The 15,000-nt window shown below is 50.3% G+C and overlaps 2 protein-coding genes and 1 long non-coding RNA gene across 4 annotated transcripts in view; 2 read left to right on the plus strand and 1 right to left on the minus strand.

Annotated features, from left to right (window-relative positions):
• Nucleotides 1-725, plus strand: part of LOC135104800 (uncharacterized) — a 51,455-nt gene extending 50,730 nt beyond the window's left edge. Inside the window, exon 3 of the long non-coding RNA XR_010270540.1 lies at nt 624-725. This is a non-coding gene — a long non-coding RNA (uncharacterized LOC135104800). The remainder of the gene's footprint in view (nt 1-623) is intronic.
• Nucleotides 726-2,492: 1,767 nt separating this feature from the next.
• Nucleotides 2,493-7,813, plus strand: LOC135105275 (uncharacterized). The gene is given in 11 exon segments (XM_064013496.1): nt 2,493-2,664; nt 3,046-3,342; nt 3,437-3,616; nt 3,698-4,099; nt 4,284-4,459; nt 4,651-4,830; nt 4,931-5,088; nt 5,231-5,361; nt 5,363-6,247; nt 6,249-6,545; nt 6,547-7,813. Coding segments are annotated over 11 exon segments (3,954 nt in total). The 5' UTR covers nt 2,493-2,622; the 3' UTR covers nt 7,753-7,813.
• Nucleotides 7,580-15,000, minus strand: part of LOC135104794 (mucin-2-like) — an 18,497-nt gene continuing 11,076 nt past the window's right edge. For both annotated transcript variants that reach the window (XM_064012384.1, XM_064012385.1), the window contains exons 7-12: nt 14,833-15,000; nt 12,958-13,106; nt 11,782-11,943; nt 10,752-10,915; nt 8,651-8,832; nt 7,580-8,082 (exon numbers count right to left, since the gene is read on the minus strand). The exon at nt 14,833-15,000 is cut by the window's right edge and continues 5 nt beyond it. In XM_064012384.1, coding sequence (XP_063868454.1) covers nt 8,016-8,082; nt 8,651-8,832; nt 10,752-10,915; nt 11,782-11,943; nt 12,958-13,106; nt 14,833-15,000 — 892 coding nt within the window. In that variant the 3' untranslated portion in view covers nt 7,580-8,015. The remainder of the gene's footprint in view (nt 8,083-8,650; nt 8,833-10,751; nt 10,916-11,781; nt 11,944-12,957; nt 13,107-14,832) is intronic.

Genomic DNA, 15,000 nt, shown 5'->3' on the forward strand with positions numbered 1-15,000 from the left:
CACACACACACACACACACACACACACATACAGTGACCTTAAAATCTGATCTCTGACCTTCTCTCTCTTCATCTATTCTTGACCTGATACAGCCTTTGACCTTCTTTCTACTCGTTGACCTCTACTTGACCCTTTATGACTTTTCTTTGACTTCCTCTCAACCTATTCTTATCTCTGACCTCTTTTATCCTTGACCTGGCCCTGAGCTTTTTGTGTTACATGACCTTTCTGGACTTTGGGATCTAGCTTTGACCTTCTGTGACTGACCTTTCTGACCTTTTTTCTCGGTCTGTGTTCTTTTTTGTCTATTATGATCTTGAACTGCCCTTTTCCTGACCTTTTTGTGTGATATGACCTATGTAGTCTTTCTCCTGTGACCTTCTACCCTGACCTTGTTTTCCACCTAATGTGACCTTGAATTTTATTTTATAGATCCCCGCCTAACTTTCAGTAACCTACTTTACCAGCAGTGCATTTAACCTGTTCCAACCTTTGACCTTTTAGCAAAATCTTGCCTTTCCCTTACCTATTAAACCATGACCTTTAATATCATGACCTTCCCCACCGAACCTGACCTCACTTTATCCAACTTGACTTGAGCTGACCTATCCTCACGCCCGCAGGATTGGAGATCAGCGCATCACTTCTGCAGGAGCGAGGGCGGCTTTCTCCTGGGTCCTGACGAGGTGACCCGGCCCGAGGTGACCCAGCTGACCCCCGGGAACCTGACCTGGACGGCGCTCAGGTCACACGAGGGGCGACTGCAGTGGTTCACGAGACGGCCTGGTGGGTTGTGGTGGTGGTGGTAGTGGTGGTGGTGTGTGTGGTAGGGAGGAGAAGGTGGCGGGGAAAGTGTGTGTGTGTGTGTGTGTGTGTGTGTGTGTGTGTGTGTGTGTGAGGGAGTGGAGTTGTGGTGGTGTGTGGGGAGAGGAGGATGACGATGATGATGATGATGATGATGATAATAATAGTAATAATGATAATAATAATAATAATAATAATAATAATAATAATAATAATAATAATTGTAGTAATGGTAATACCAGTAGTAGCGGAAGTAGTACAAGTAGTAGTAGTAGTAGAAGTAGTAGTAGCAGCAGCAGTAGTAGTAGTAGTAGTAGTTGTAGCAGTAGTTGTAGCAGCAGTAGTAGTAGTAGTAGTAGTAGTGGTAATGATAATAATATAAATGATAAAAAACGGTAATAATAACGCAACAATAACTACATCAACTACCACTACCACCACCACCACTACTATTACCACTACTACCACCACCACCACAACCACCACAACAACAGAAATAACAACCACAGCTTTCCTTCCACAGCCGTCGGCCAGTTCCTCCGATGGGCTGAAGGAAAGGAGGGAGGGAGGGAAGACTGTGCCTCCCTCCACCTTCCCTCCACTCTCCTTCACCCCTCCCCCTGCTCCTCCCTCCTCCCTGCCCTCTGCCTCCGCCCCTCGAATATAGAGAAAACACAAACGAGTAAGTTGTGTGTGTGTGTATGTGTGTGTGTGTGTGTGTGTATGTGTGTGTGTGTGTACGGGATCCTCTTCCTGTTTATGCAGTGACAGTGAAGGATAGTCTCTCTCTCTCCTCTCTCTCTCTCTCTCTCTCTCTCTCTCTCTCTCTCTCTCTCTCTCTCTCTCTCTCTCTCTCTCTCTCTCTCTCTCTCTCTCTCGTCACAATGAAAAACTATGCAGAATATATTTATTTTTACTTTTCTCTTTCCTCTAGGGACGTTTAAAAAGTTATAGCTAGGAAGCAAATTTCCCGTAACATTAGTAGTGTCATTATTTCCACTATAATTACTTATCTGTTACTCCATTTTTTTTTCCTGCTTTCATGTTTTTGTTCTCCATACTTTTTGTTTCCATTTTCCTCCTTTCATTTTTTTCTTTTAAATTTTCAACTCAAAAGGAAGCACCAAGTGTTGTATATTTTTCTTAGCTTACATTGTTTTTTTTTTTTCCACTTTTGTTCAACGACTAATAAAGAATAACAACAGTCAAACATAACAAAAAAATATATCTATATTCTCACACACACACACACACACACACACACACACACACACACACACACACACACACACACACACACACACACACACACACACACACACACACTGACAAAACACACCTGACTAAACACACCTGACACATTACATAAGATCACAAGACCAACAATAAGCAAGGGAAGCAGCAAGAAGCCATCACGCGGCAGTCCCTTTACGAAAACACCTATCTATTTCCATCTATCACCCTCATCCATAAGTTTATCTAACCTCCAGAAGCTCCCTAATGACTCAGCACTAACAACGCGGTTATTGAATTTATTCCATTCACCCACCACTATTTGAGAACCAATCCTTTCCTATCTCTCTTTAAAATATAACTTTTATCAACCTTGTACCCGTTACCTCTTGTGCCATCCTGATTCCATTCACATTTACATCTTTTTCTTCCCCTTTCCTGCATGTCAGGTGGAGTGGCTGAGCTTCGGGTGGAGGTGGACGGGGGCGGCGCAGAGGTGGAGGCGAGGGATGGCTGGGTGAAAGTAAAGGAGGAGGATTTTCATCTCATCTCCCTCACCTGCACTGCCCCACCTGGCCCCTGATGATGACCCCGACCTCCCCGCAGCCTCAGGTGTTCTGGAGCAAGGTGAGAGAGAGAGAGAGAGAGAGAGAGATGAGAGAGAGAGAGAGAGAGAGAGAGAGGAGAGAGAGAGAGAGAGGAGAGAGAGAGGTGGCGGGGCCTTGAGATAAGATAGGGGAAGGAAGGTAATGAAGAGAAAGTTAATATGCTGGTAGTGGAAGGAAGGAAAGAAGGAAGGAAGGAAGGAAGGAAGAAGGAAGGAAAGGTAGAAAGGAATGATGGTACATGAGGAAGCCAAGAGGGGGAGAGGAAGGGAGTGATGTACTTTCAAAATGGTTCTCAGCTTTATCAGAGTAAGTTGTGCACGTCCTCACACACACACACACACACACACACACACACACACACACACACACACACACACATTAATACTCTTTCCTCCCGCAGGATGGTGTGTACCTTCCCCTGCACTTCCCCACCCTCCTCCCTGCCACCGTGCACGATCCCACCAAGTCACACGTGGGCGCCGCCAACGCCTCGCAGCTCCTCCTGCAGGGGGCCTACTGGTGCGAGGCATGGCAGCCCCGCTCGCCCGCCCGCCACGTCAGTAACAAAGTGCTGCTCACACTGGATGGACACGAGGTGCTGCTTGCTGCACTTCAAGGAGCGGTGGTCCTGGCAAGCCCCGCCGCCCACCACACACTCCGTGGAGGGCACGGTGCGCCGCGCCCTCTCCGCCTCGCTGCCACACTTTGAAGACTTCCCCATCGACGTGTTGTCCATCGTGACGAAAGACGAGGTGGAATCCAATGTTGCCGTTGTGTCCACCAGAGTCCAGATTCATCTTCCCTCGTCCAGCGCCGCCTTCGGGATTGTGCTGGCCATGGTGCGGGGCGGGCGGGGACTCGAAGACTTGCTGGAGCGGGACAGGTTTGCTGAGCCCCGCGGCGGCCCTTCCCCGACGCGCTGCAGGAGATGGACAGAGGAGCCTTCCGGGATCGCGTGGCCGTTCTCGGAGGTGGGAAAGGTACAGCCGCTCCACTACCGCTGCGAGGCTGCAGGCGGTGGGCTGCTGGCGGGGCGCTGCCGCTGGAACTAACAACCCACGGTGCCGCGCTCCCACTTCGATCCCCATGAGTGCCAGCGTTTCGATTTCTGCCCGCGAGGCTACACCGGACTCGCCGGCGCTTTTTGCGTCTCGCTGACCCCCGCCAGCACGTGGGGCGAGGGTTTCCATGTAGCGTACAATAGCAGAAATGCCATGAGTGTCCTGGACATGGCGCGCCTGCACCAAGCTGAGGCGAGCGTGCCGTCCCTATACCAGGAGGTGCGGCAGTGGTTGGCGCAGCGGGGAGGTGGCGGCCGATTATGGCTACCTTTTAAGAGACTGGCGCCTTTCGGTCCCATGACGTTCTTGGGTCCCGGCGCGTCAGAGTATACCATCGCGCACCACGCAGGGTCGCCCCGCTTCAACGTGTCGTGGGCGGCAGGGCAAGCCTTACCCTGAGCAGAACTGTCTAGCGCTGGATACGAACTCTTCCCTCCTGCTGAGCCTCCCGTGCAGCGCCGCGTTGCCTTTCCTCACCATCCTCGATATGCACGGGCTGCTCGCTGTTCCGAGCCAAGACTGGCGGAGCGCCAAGCCTAATCTCTTCATCAAGAATTCGCTGTGTGATGGTTGGCAGGTGAGCGGGTACCCGGGGGGTCGGGGGACCTGCTTCCATGTGCTCCGCAGAGAGCCGGGGCTCGGGTGGCACGAGGCGGCAGCACTGTGTGCGGAGGGGAACGCGTACCTCCCTGACCCCAGCGACGGCTTCCTGGATTGGCCTCTGAGGCAGTACTTGTACAGCCACAACATTACGTCGGTTTGGATCAGACTGACAGAAACGAAGACAAGAAGAGTCACCTTTCTCAACTGGAGAGGCCGACGCCGACCCATCGCTGGATCACGAGGTGCTCACTCCCTCGGGTTGGGTACGCGAGAGTGATGACGCCGCCAAGACGGTCATCCTTTGTCAGAAGAGCGTCAAAGCGCCCGAGGTGACCTTGCAGCTGTTCGAAAAGGCGGGGCACCGTCCTAGTGAAGGTGCAGCCCCCAGACGCCCCTATTGTTGGCGACCCGCGGTGCCACGTGAATGGCCGCGAGGTGCCGCTCGTATACAAGCGTTACGAAGACCTAGAAACCTTCACGGCTGTGGACAGCGACACTCAAGGCTATTACAAGTGTTCGGTGTGGGTGGACTCACCTTTCCGCCTCGTTGAGTCCAACATGCTGCTATACTCACGCAGTGACACACTCAGCCTCTCCGTTACCGTCACTCTCGACACCCAGTACAGCCCGGCCCCTGCACGACGCCACTTTCTATCCCGAGAGTCAGTTATACAGTGATCCTTGCGTGGCTGACTTCCTGGAGCAGGTGCGGGGAGGCCTCGCCCAAGCTCACGTGCACGTCACGACGGACAACTTCTACCTTTTTCCCGAGGCTCAGGGTGACGCTCTACACCTCCACTTCCACGTGCAGTTCGAGGCCACACGAGGACACATGCAGCTAACGGAAGACGAGGTCAGCGGGAGAGTCGCTGCAGCGGTGAAGCACCTTTCCGACAAATCGTGTCGTGGCGTGAGCGTCAGAAGCACCACTGGCTGTTACCAGGAGACGCAGCGGGAGCAGGGCCCCCACCAATGCGACCCTCACGTGGCCGGCGACGCAAGGAGCCACGGTGGTACTGCCCGCCGAGCTGTGCGTCACGGAAGAGGGTAATCCCCGTCACTCGCGAGTGTGTGGGGGATTTCATCCGCGGGTATCACTGGGGCGACAGGTCTGGGGAATGCACCGACCGCCCCCTCAACGTGACTCGCAAGTTGTGGGAAATCAACCAAGACACTCAGCCTTCTGACCCCGCCGACCTCGCGGCGCTCACTGCCCAAGGTGACTCCCTCACGTCCGCTGACGTGCATTTCGTCGCCAAGAAAATGCATTCTCTGTCCCACACGTCCCCCAGTGGGGCGTGGGGATCTCGACCACATCGTAGAAACATTGAACAAACGTGATGGAGGCGGACGACAACGTGTTCGGGGGACGTGCAAAGAGTCCTCAACACGTCCAGTATTTTGGTGGAATCCCTGGAAAACATCAGTCTGAGTGTGAAGCTGCCCCGCCGCCTCGGCGACCAGCCGCTGCGGAGCGACAAGAGGCTGGTGTCCGTGGAAAGGCTCGATCTGGTGCCCGAGTCACCCGTCATCGGATACCAGGCTTATGCCAAAGACGAGGAGGAGGAGGAGGAAGGCCTACTCTGGAACGAGGAAGAGGAGGAGGTGGTCAGAAAAGGAAATGAGAACATTTGGAAGCGCAGTAAAGTCACCATCATCTTACCAAACAACCTGACGCGGCAAGTGGCGGAGGAGGCCACCCTGGCCAGGGACTCAAGAAGCGGAGGCACGGAAGATGACAAAGTGCAACTAATGTTTGCTGTGTATCGGAATTCGAAACTTTTCCAAGACAACAGTTCCTTCCCCAATCACACAGTGAGCGGCCACATCATCCAGGCCACGTACGGCGGCCGCAGCGTGGCGCACCTCGCACATCCCGTCAGAATCTACTTCAAGGTGCGCGGCGCCGAGAATGATTCCAAGTGCGTCTTTTGGGACTTTCGGGATGAACGAGGGGCGTGGTGGGTGGTCGACGGCGGGCTGCTGGAGCGGCGGGAGGCACGAGGACCACTGGTTGTGTCACTGCAGTCATCTCACGTGCTTCGCGCATCTCGTTAACTTCGACGAGAGCGCAAAAGTGCACGAGAGCATCTTGACCGTCATCAGTACGATCGGCTGCCTGCTCTCCATCGTTAGCCTCCTGCTGGTGTTGACGACTTTCTTAGTCTTCCAAAAATGGCGTCGTCGCCTAAGCAACAAGATCCTGGCTAACCTCGCCCTGGCCATCTTGTGCAGTCCTCGTCGTGTTCCTGACCGGCGTGGAGCAGACGCTGTACCCGCTGATGTGCCGCGGCGTGGCCGTTGCCTTGCACTACTTCATCCTGGCGTCCTTCGGCTGGATGTTGGTGGAGGCGGTGCACCAGTACCTCAAGTTCGTGAAGGTGGTGGGCACGTACATCCCGAGGTTCATCTGGAAGGCATCCGTGTGTGCTTGGGGCGTGCCCTTCGTGCCCATCATCGCCGTGCTGGTGTACGACAGCGCCCTCTATGACAGTGATCGTGAGGACAAAATCTGCTGGATGTCAAGCACGGCCTTCAGATACGCCTTCGTGTCGCCCCTGGCCGCCACCATGGCCGTCAACATGGTGCTCTTTATGCGCATCATCCACGCCGTGACGTGTGGCCGCGTGCGCGTCACCAGCACCCTGTCTGAGCGGCAGCTGCGCCTCACACAGCTACGCATGGCCATCAGCGTGTTCTTCCTGCTGGGCTTCACGTGGGTGTTCGGGCTGCTCTCCGCCTGGCGCCCCAGCGTGGTGTTCTCCTACCTGTTCTGCATCAGCAACACCTTGCAAGGGTTCTTCATCTTCCTGTTCCACGTGTTCCGGGAGCGTGAAGCGCGTAGGCTGTGGCGGGACTTCCTTTCGGTGATAAGCAAGGGTTCCACCGCCTCGGAAGCCGCACCCTCGCTGCCCACTCCTAGGTACTCCGGTCAGCCGTCCCCCGCCCTCGACAACAGCAACAGCGTGAGTTACAACCACCAGGGCGAGGTGTGTTTCAACCCGCGCGGGCCCCGCCTGGGACACGGCGCGCGGCAGTGTACGCTCCACCCTCACCGTGGTCCACGCTCGCCCACTCCCGCGCCTCCACGCCCTCGATGGACTGACGCGGCGCTGGGGGGGGCGGCGGCGGAGGCGTGGTATTCATGGAAGCAGTCATCGTCACTATCATCATCATCATCATCATCATCATCATCATATTTATACAAGTTTTCACCTCCTCCTCCTCCTCCTCCATGCATTGTGCCAAAAGGGAACTCAAAGGAAGGCATTGCAGTGATATCCCTTTTATTGTTCCCGCCAATACATCACGTGTGTTTGGGTGAGGGCGGTGTTCGGCGGAGCTGGGAGGAGCAGGGAGGGGTGCAAGGCTGTCCCGCCCACACCACCCCTCCCCACCCGGCCTGCCTGCTCACCCTCCACCTGCCCGCCTCGTGTACATAGAAGTGTAAATAAATACTGCTTTTACTTGGAAAAAAAAAGAAAGAAAGAAAGAAATTAGAAACATGTATTATTTATTATCTTAAGTTTCTATCTTTTTTTAAACCTTCGTGTGATGGCAAAGTGTGTGTGTGTGTGTGTGAGTGTGTGTGTGTGTGTGTGTGTGTGTGTGTGTTTTTATAAATACTCCAAAGTCACCCCACCACTCCTCTCCTCTTCTTCTTCCTTCTTTCGTCCCATCCCTCCCCTCCCTCCACCACGCCCAGTCAGCCGTTGTGGGTCGCCTTGCAATTTTCAGCCAAAACCCAAATTTCGTTCTGCCTCCCGTGGTACCTGAAAGAAATAGTTATTATTATTATCATCATCAGCAGCAGTAGCAGTAGTAGTAGTAGTAGTAGTAGTAGTAGTATGATTATATCCACGTTCATTTCTCTACATGTCTTCCAGTTCTTCCCTTTCTCAAAAATTCTTATCTCCTCTCCATTTTCTCTCCCACACTCTCTCTAACTCTTCCTACAGTACACCCTTACTCCCTCAGTCCTCACTCAGCACCTCCCCACCCAACCCATGTCACTGCCACACCTTACCCACACCCACAAACCTCTCCCAAACCACCGCCAGCACACCCAGATGGCCCCAAAAGACCCAAACATCGCAACACCTCACCTTGTATACCCAAACACCTCTTACCACACTCAAACACCCCAGTACTTCACGAAACACCCAGACACTTCCAGCACCTCACCTAATACATGTAAACCACACCCAAAGAAGCACAACACACCTTAACTTCCCCTATCACACTTAAACACCCCACAAACGCCCACAACACCTCACCAAACACACCCAAACACACCACCACTCTACCCTCCCACCTACATCCTCCCACATTCAGCCTCACCTCACAATGAAGTCATAGATCACCACGTAGTGTTCGTCATCTCGGTAACAGGCGCCAAACTCCGACAGACGGTGCTTGAGGTCAGCCAGCTCCTGCCTGACGCGCGCGGGCTCCAGCAGGTACCCGCCCACAGTGTAAGCATATACTATCACGTCATTCATAGATGTGATGTGTACTTTGGGCTGGGGAATTAGATACGTGGGTAAATAAATGAGGAAGTTGAGTAAATGAATAAGCTAGTTAGTAATACATGGAATTAGTAGATACATGAGTTCTTAAATATATAAATAGATACGTAAATGATTAATCAAGTAAATAATCAGTGAAAAAAGTGAACAGAAAAAAAAAAATTGGTGTTTGGATGTTACATTATAAGCGTGAGAATTCAGGGCCGAGTGTGGGAATTAAAGGGCCGAGTTTGGGAATTAAAGGGCCGAGTTTGGGAATCAAAGAGCTGAGTGGGATTTAAAGGGCCGAGCATAGGAATTTTTTTGTAGGGCGTGGGAATTTTTTGAAGGGCGTGGGAATTAAAGCTGAAATGGGTTGGAATTTAATGTAACGGAAAAAAAAATGTATATAATGATTTTATTTTTTTTACGTATTTTATTTTATTCAGTAAGTTTACGTGAATATTTATTTTTTTCATTTATTTATTCATTTATATCTTGTTTCGTGTATGTGTGTGTGTGTGTGTGTGTGTTCATGTATGTTTTTCTTTATAACGTACACGACTCTCTTATTACGTACATGACATTTTGTTCCCCAGCGCAGTGTGTACACGGCTGAGTAACCATGTAGTGTAGTTATGTGCATTTCGTGTGTACGTATCGTTGCACACTTTATGTACGCAAATTTTGATATAATCGTTATGTTATATTATTGAACTTTATTTATTTACTATTTTTTATTTATTCTCTATTCCTTGATTTTCCTATTTTTTTCTCTTCTTATTCATTATTTTTTGTGCTTTATGTTTTATTCTTTTAATTATAAGTTTAATTTTCACTTTTTTATCAATACTTCTCTGTTCGTTATTATGACTTTTTTTTTGTTGTTCATTATCATTTTTATTTTCCTTTTTCCTCGTGTTCATATAATTTCCATTTATTTATTTCCTTTTTTCACCTTCTGTATTTTCATCACTTATTTACGTCACTCTCTTTATCAACTCTCGCCATATCCTCATTTGTTTCTCACAGCAGTTCCTTCCCTCCCTGTCTCTCTGTCAGCTCTTCATTATTTTTATTCCGTCTTTAGATAAACAAACATCATTATATTCCTAACCCTTTCTTTTCTCATCCTCCTCAATTATATTCACTTTTCTTCCTATCTCCTCCTTCTCTTCCTCCTCCTTCTACTCCTCCTCCTCCTACTCCTCCTTCTCTTCTTCCTCCTCCTCCTTCTCTTTCCACCTCTTCCTCCTCCTTCATTAAAACCACAGATTGACAAAACCCAGGACTTAATTCCTTGTAGTTGGTATCTAATCCCCTTTAATGGAATCAGAATCTTTTAGAAAGTCTCTCTCTCTCTCTCTCTCTCTCTCTCTCTCTCTCTCTCTCTCTCTCTCTCTCTCTCTCTCTCTCTCTCTCTCTCTCTCTCTCTCTCTCTCTCTCTCTCTCTCTCTCTCTCTCTCTCAACCCACTTCAGAAATCTTGCCAATTCTCGCTTTTTTTTTTTTTATCTTTGAAGGTGTTAATGATCGCGTCGTCAAAATTTCCGTCTCTCTCTCTCTCTCTCTCTCTCTCTCTCTCTCTCTCTCTCTCTCTCTCTCTCTCTCTCTCTCTCTCTCTCTCTCTCTCTCCCTCCTCTCTCTTCTTCCTTCCTTCCTTCCTTCCTTCCTTTATTCCTGCCTTCCTTCCTTAATTACCCTTCCTCACTCCCTTCCCTCCTCCTCCTCCTCCTCCTCCTCCTCCTCCTCCTCCTCCTCCTCCTCCTCCTCACAAGTAAAAATAGAAAAAAGAGAGAGGCAGACACAATGAAACACAACCAGAAAGAGAGAGAGAGAGAGAGAGAGAGAGAGAGAGAGAGAGAGAGAGAGAGAGAGAGAGAGAGAGAGAGAGAGAGAGAGAGAGAGAGAGAGAGAGGATCACCGGACACCCACCGCGGAGTAACCAGTCTGCGGGGGATTGGAGTGGAGGCGCCGTGGAAGGTACAGGGACATGGTAAGGTTCTGGGGACACTCTGGGTGGACTGCTTGCGAGGTCCTCACGTGCACCAGGGCGATGGGACGAGTGGCCTCCAGCACCTCCATGTGGGAGTTGATGCCTGCGGGGGAGGTAGCAGGAGGTGGGTCAAGAGTGGTGGTGGTGGAGGAAGGCGAGAGAAAATGGGTGAAAATAAAGAGATGGACGGGTTGTGGAGGGGTTGTGGTGGTTGTGATGATGAGGGAGGGGATGTGGTGATGGGAAACTAGTGGGTGAAGTTCTATCTCTTCTACACATTTTTTTCCTGATATTTTTCCTCCCCTACACATATTTTCCTACTCGTGACTGTAACTTTTCCTCCTCACACTTTTCTGACTATTTTCCGGGTGATTTCTTTCCCTCTGTCATACAATTTTTCCTATACATTTCCCTCCACCAGACAATTTTCACGTTTCTTCCTCCCCTTCTTCAGCGCCTTCCTCAGTCTGACCAATACAAGCAGGTCTTCCTTCACTGCATCCTAAACCCTCCTTTAGGCCTTCTTCTCTTTCTCCTGCTCTATCCAATGTCCAGCATCTTCCTCCCCCATGCACTCCTCGTCTCTACTACTGACCCACCCACACCAGCCTAGCCTCGCCTCTCTAACTTAGTCCCCAAACTGACATCCCTGTGTTGTGTATCCTCTGTACTCGTTCCTCTGTCCACCCCTCGTATTGGAGAGTATCGAACAGCAACCTCACTCCAGCGACTCCCTGCAACCCTCTCTCTCTCTCTCTCCCGTTTCCTCATCACTACAGCTTCCTTGTTCTCTCTCTCTGTATCTCAGTCTGCCTTCCCATTTTCTCCCTCCCTCCTTCCCCTCCACTTGCAGTATCTTCATTTAAACGACCTCCTACAGCCTCCGTCTTCTATCTTAATCAGTACCGCAGCTTCCTCGTCCTCTCTCTCTGTGTCCCTTTCTCTTCCCGCCCCTCGCCGTTCACCCACCGTGCTTGTAGAGATGTAGGGGCATGAATCCCTTCCAGATGGAGGTGGTGGTGAAGTGGCACTCCTCAGGGGACGTGGAAGCGAATAGGGCATTGAAGTAGCGGCGTTTCTGGATACCGTATTTGAAGGTGCGAAGAACCTCAAACCGCGGGCACTCCACTCCTGACGAAGGGAAGAGAGAGAGAGAGGGAGAGGGGTATGAGTGGGGTGTTCAGAGAAAGAGGGAGAAAAATAGAAGCATTATAGAGGGAAGATACAAGAAGCAGAAGAGGAAGAGAGGAAGATGGAGGGAAGATAAAAGAGACGGGAAGAGGAAGAATGTTAATAGATAGAAAAGATAGGAATGATAGAGATTGGAGACTTTCAGAGAGAGAGAGAGAGAGAGAGAGAGAGAGCAGTATGGGCTAAGTGTTATGGATACAGTACATCACCTCCCCTCCTCCCTCTCGTCCCCCCTTAACCCATTAGCGAAATTGTACTACTGCACCTTTACCTCTCTCTCTCTCTCTCTCTCTCTCTCTCTCTCTCTCTCTCTCTCTCTCTCTCTCTCTCTCTCTCTCTCTCTCTCTCTCTCTCTCTCTCTCTCTCTCTCACACTTTTCCTTCCTTTCCATTTTTTCCTTCTTTCTCTTTTGTTTCTTTTTTTCTGTTCTGTTCCTTTTCCCCCTTCCCTTCCTTTCTCCTCACTCAGGTCGAATATTCTTCCTCTTCCCATTCTTCGTTTTTCCTCCTCCTCCTCTTCCTCCTCCTCCTCCTCCTCCTCCTCCACTGCTACCGCCACGTCCTCCCCTTCTTTCCTCTCTCTTCCCTCTTCCTACTCCTCCTCCTCCTCCTCCTCCTCCTCCTCCTCCTCCTCCTCCTCCCAGCTCCTCCTCCTCCTCCTCCTCCTCCTCCTCCTCCTCCTCCTCCCAGCATCACATCACTCTGCTACTGTCACACCTTCAACTTACTCCTCTCTCTCTCTCTCTCTCTCTCTCTCTCTCTCTCTCTCTCTCTCTCTCTCTCTCTCTCTCTCTCTCTCTCTCTCTCTCTCTCTCTCTCTCTTACTCACCCATCGCCCATCACCCACTCCTTCACCTTCATCCATCACTTCACCCTTCACCTTCTCTTCCCTCCCTCCTCCACTTATCACTCATTTCCTCCCTCCTCCATCCACCCACCCGCCCCCGTTACCCACCTCTGCACAGCTTGGTGAGGGTGCGCTGGGTGACCTTGTTGACGCGGGGGCGCCTCTGCGGGGGCGCGACCTTGTTGTGAGGCTGCGGATTGCGGAAGTTCGTAGCGTAGATCCAGATTTCATAGTAAACAGCCTGGTACAGCTCCGGCCTGGGTGGTGGTGGTGGTGGTGGTGGTGGTGGTGGTGGTGGTGGAGGGAAAAAGAAAGTGAACGAGGCAGAAGGGAAAATACAGGAAGGGTAGAAAAGAAGGTGGAGAGGAGGATGGGAGATGGTAGGGAGGAAGATAAGAAGAAAGTGATGAATAAAGTTGATAAGGGAAGTGGAAAAAGGGAGGTAGAGGAGGGGCAGAAGAGGATAAAGGAGGAGATGAAGGAGGAAGAGGATCAGGAGAGGAAGGAGATGAAGAAAAAGGAGGGAAGAAGATAAGAGGAGGAAGGGAAGGAGGATAAGAGGGAGGAAAAAGAAGCATAAAATGAGAAAAAAGAGTAGATGAAGATAAAGGAAGAGGAAAAACAGAGAGAATGAAGAGAAATTTGATTATTCATGGTAGTAAAAACAACCATTTTACAACAGCAACAACAACAACAATAATAATAATGGTGATGATGATGGTGGTGATGGTGGTGGTGGTGGTGGTGGTGGTGATGATGGTGGTGGTGATGATGATGGCGGTGGTGGTCGAGGCTGCTAACATCTCTTTCCATTTATTTACCTTTTCCTCCCCTCATTACCTTTAATAAGGCTGTAAAAGGCTACCCACTTACACGCCCTCCCCCTTCTCCCACCCCTCTCCCTCTCTCCCTCTCCCTCTCTCTATCCTCTCCCTTTCTGTCTCTCCTCTTCCCCCTCGTAAGCTTTCCATATTTTTTTACTTTTTACTCTTCCTCTCCCCTCTCACTTTTCTTCCTTCTTCCTCTTCCTCCTCCCCTCTCACTTCCCTTCCTCCTTGCTCTTCTTCTTCCTATTCACTCATTCCCTCTTATTTCTTTCATTTTCTGCTAGTGATGCAATGGTAGTGGTGGTGGTGGTGGTGGTGGTGGTGGTAGCAGCAGAGTAAATATGTCCTCTCTCTCTCTCTCTCTCTCTCTCTCTCTCTCTCTCTCTCTCTCTCTCTCTCTCTCTCTCTCTCTCTCTCTCTCTCTCTCTCTCTCTCTCTCTCTAAAATTAATTGGGTTAGCTTAGGTTAAGGCACTCTACGTTAAGTTAGGTCAGTTCAGGTCATGTTAGGTTAGATCAGGTCATCTTTAAGCTTCCGCACCTGCTGGAGAAGGCGAGGTAGTAGCAGCAGTCACTTTAGGCTAGGTCACGTTAAGTTAAGTGAAGTTAGGTTCAGCTAGTTTAGGTTAGATTTTATTAAGTTAGATTTGGTTAAGTTGGGTTAAGGTAGGTTAAGTTAGTTTAGGTTAGGTTAGGTTAGGTTAGGTTAGGTCATCTTTAACTTACTGCTGGAGGCGAATTAGTAGTAGTAGTTAGTTTAGGCTCAGTTAGGTTGGGTTAGGTTAGGTTAGATTTGATTAGGTTAGGTAAGATACTTCAGGTTAAGTTAAATTGTGTTAAATTAAGACAAGCAGGACTATGTTAGGTCAGCCTAAGACAGGCTGGGTTATGTTAGGTTATGTTAGCTTATGTAAAGTTAGGTTAGGTAAGCCCACCATCCACACGCCCCCCGTCCCCTCCCTCACCTGGTATAGAAGGCGAAGTAGTAGTAGCACTGAGGTTAAGTTAGTAATATTAGGATAGGTTAGGTTAAGTTATGTCAGGTTAGGTTAAGTTAGGTTAGGTTAGGTTAGGTTAGGATAGATTAGGTTATGCCAGGTTAGGTTAGGTTAACTTATATCAGCTTACGCCAGCCCACCACCCACACCCTCCCTTACCTGCTGTAGGAGGCGAGGTAGTAGTAGCGGTCAAGGAAGGCCTCCCCGTGTTGCCTGAGCTGCGCCATGAACGTCTTGACCTTCTCCTCCAGCAGCGCCTCCGTCACCTCCCACACGTTGGCCTCGAAGCTATGCACGAACACCGTCTTCGCTTCCAGCTCGTCCACC

This window comes from Scylla paramamosain, chromosome 11 (genome assembly GCF_035594125.1).
Source record: "Scylla paramamosain isolate STU-SP2022 chromosome 11, ASM3559412v1, whole genome shotgun sequence".
Taxonomy (NCBI): Eukaryota; Metazoa; Arthropoda; class Malacostraca; order Decapoda; family Portunidae; genus Scylla; species Scylla paramamosain.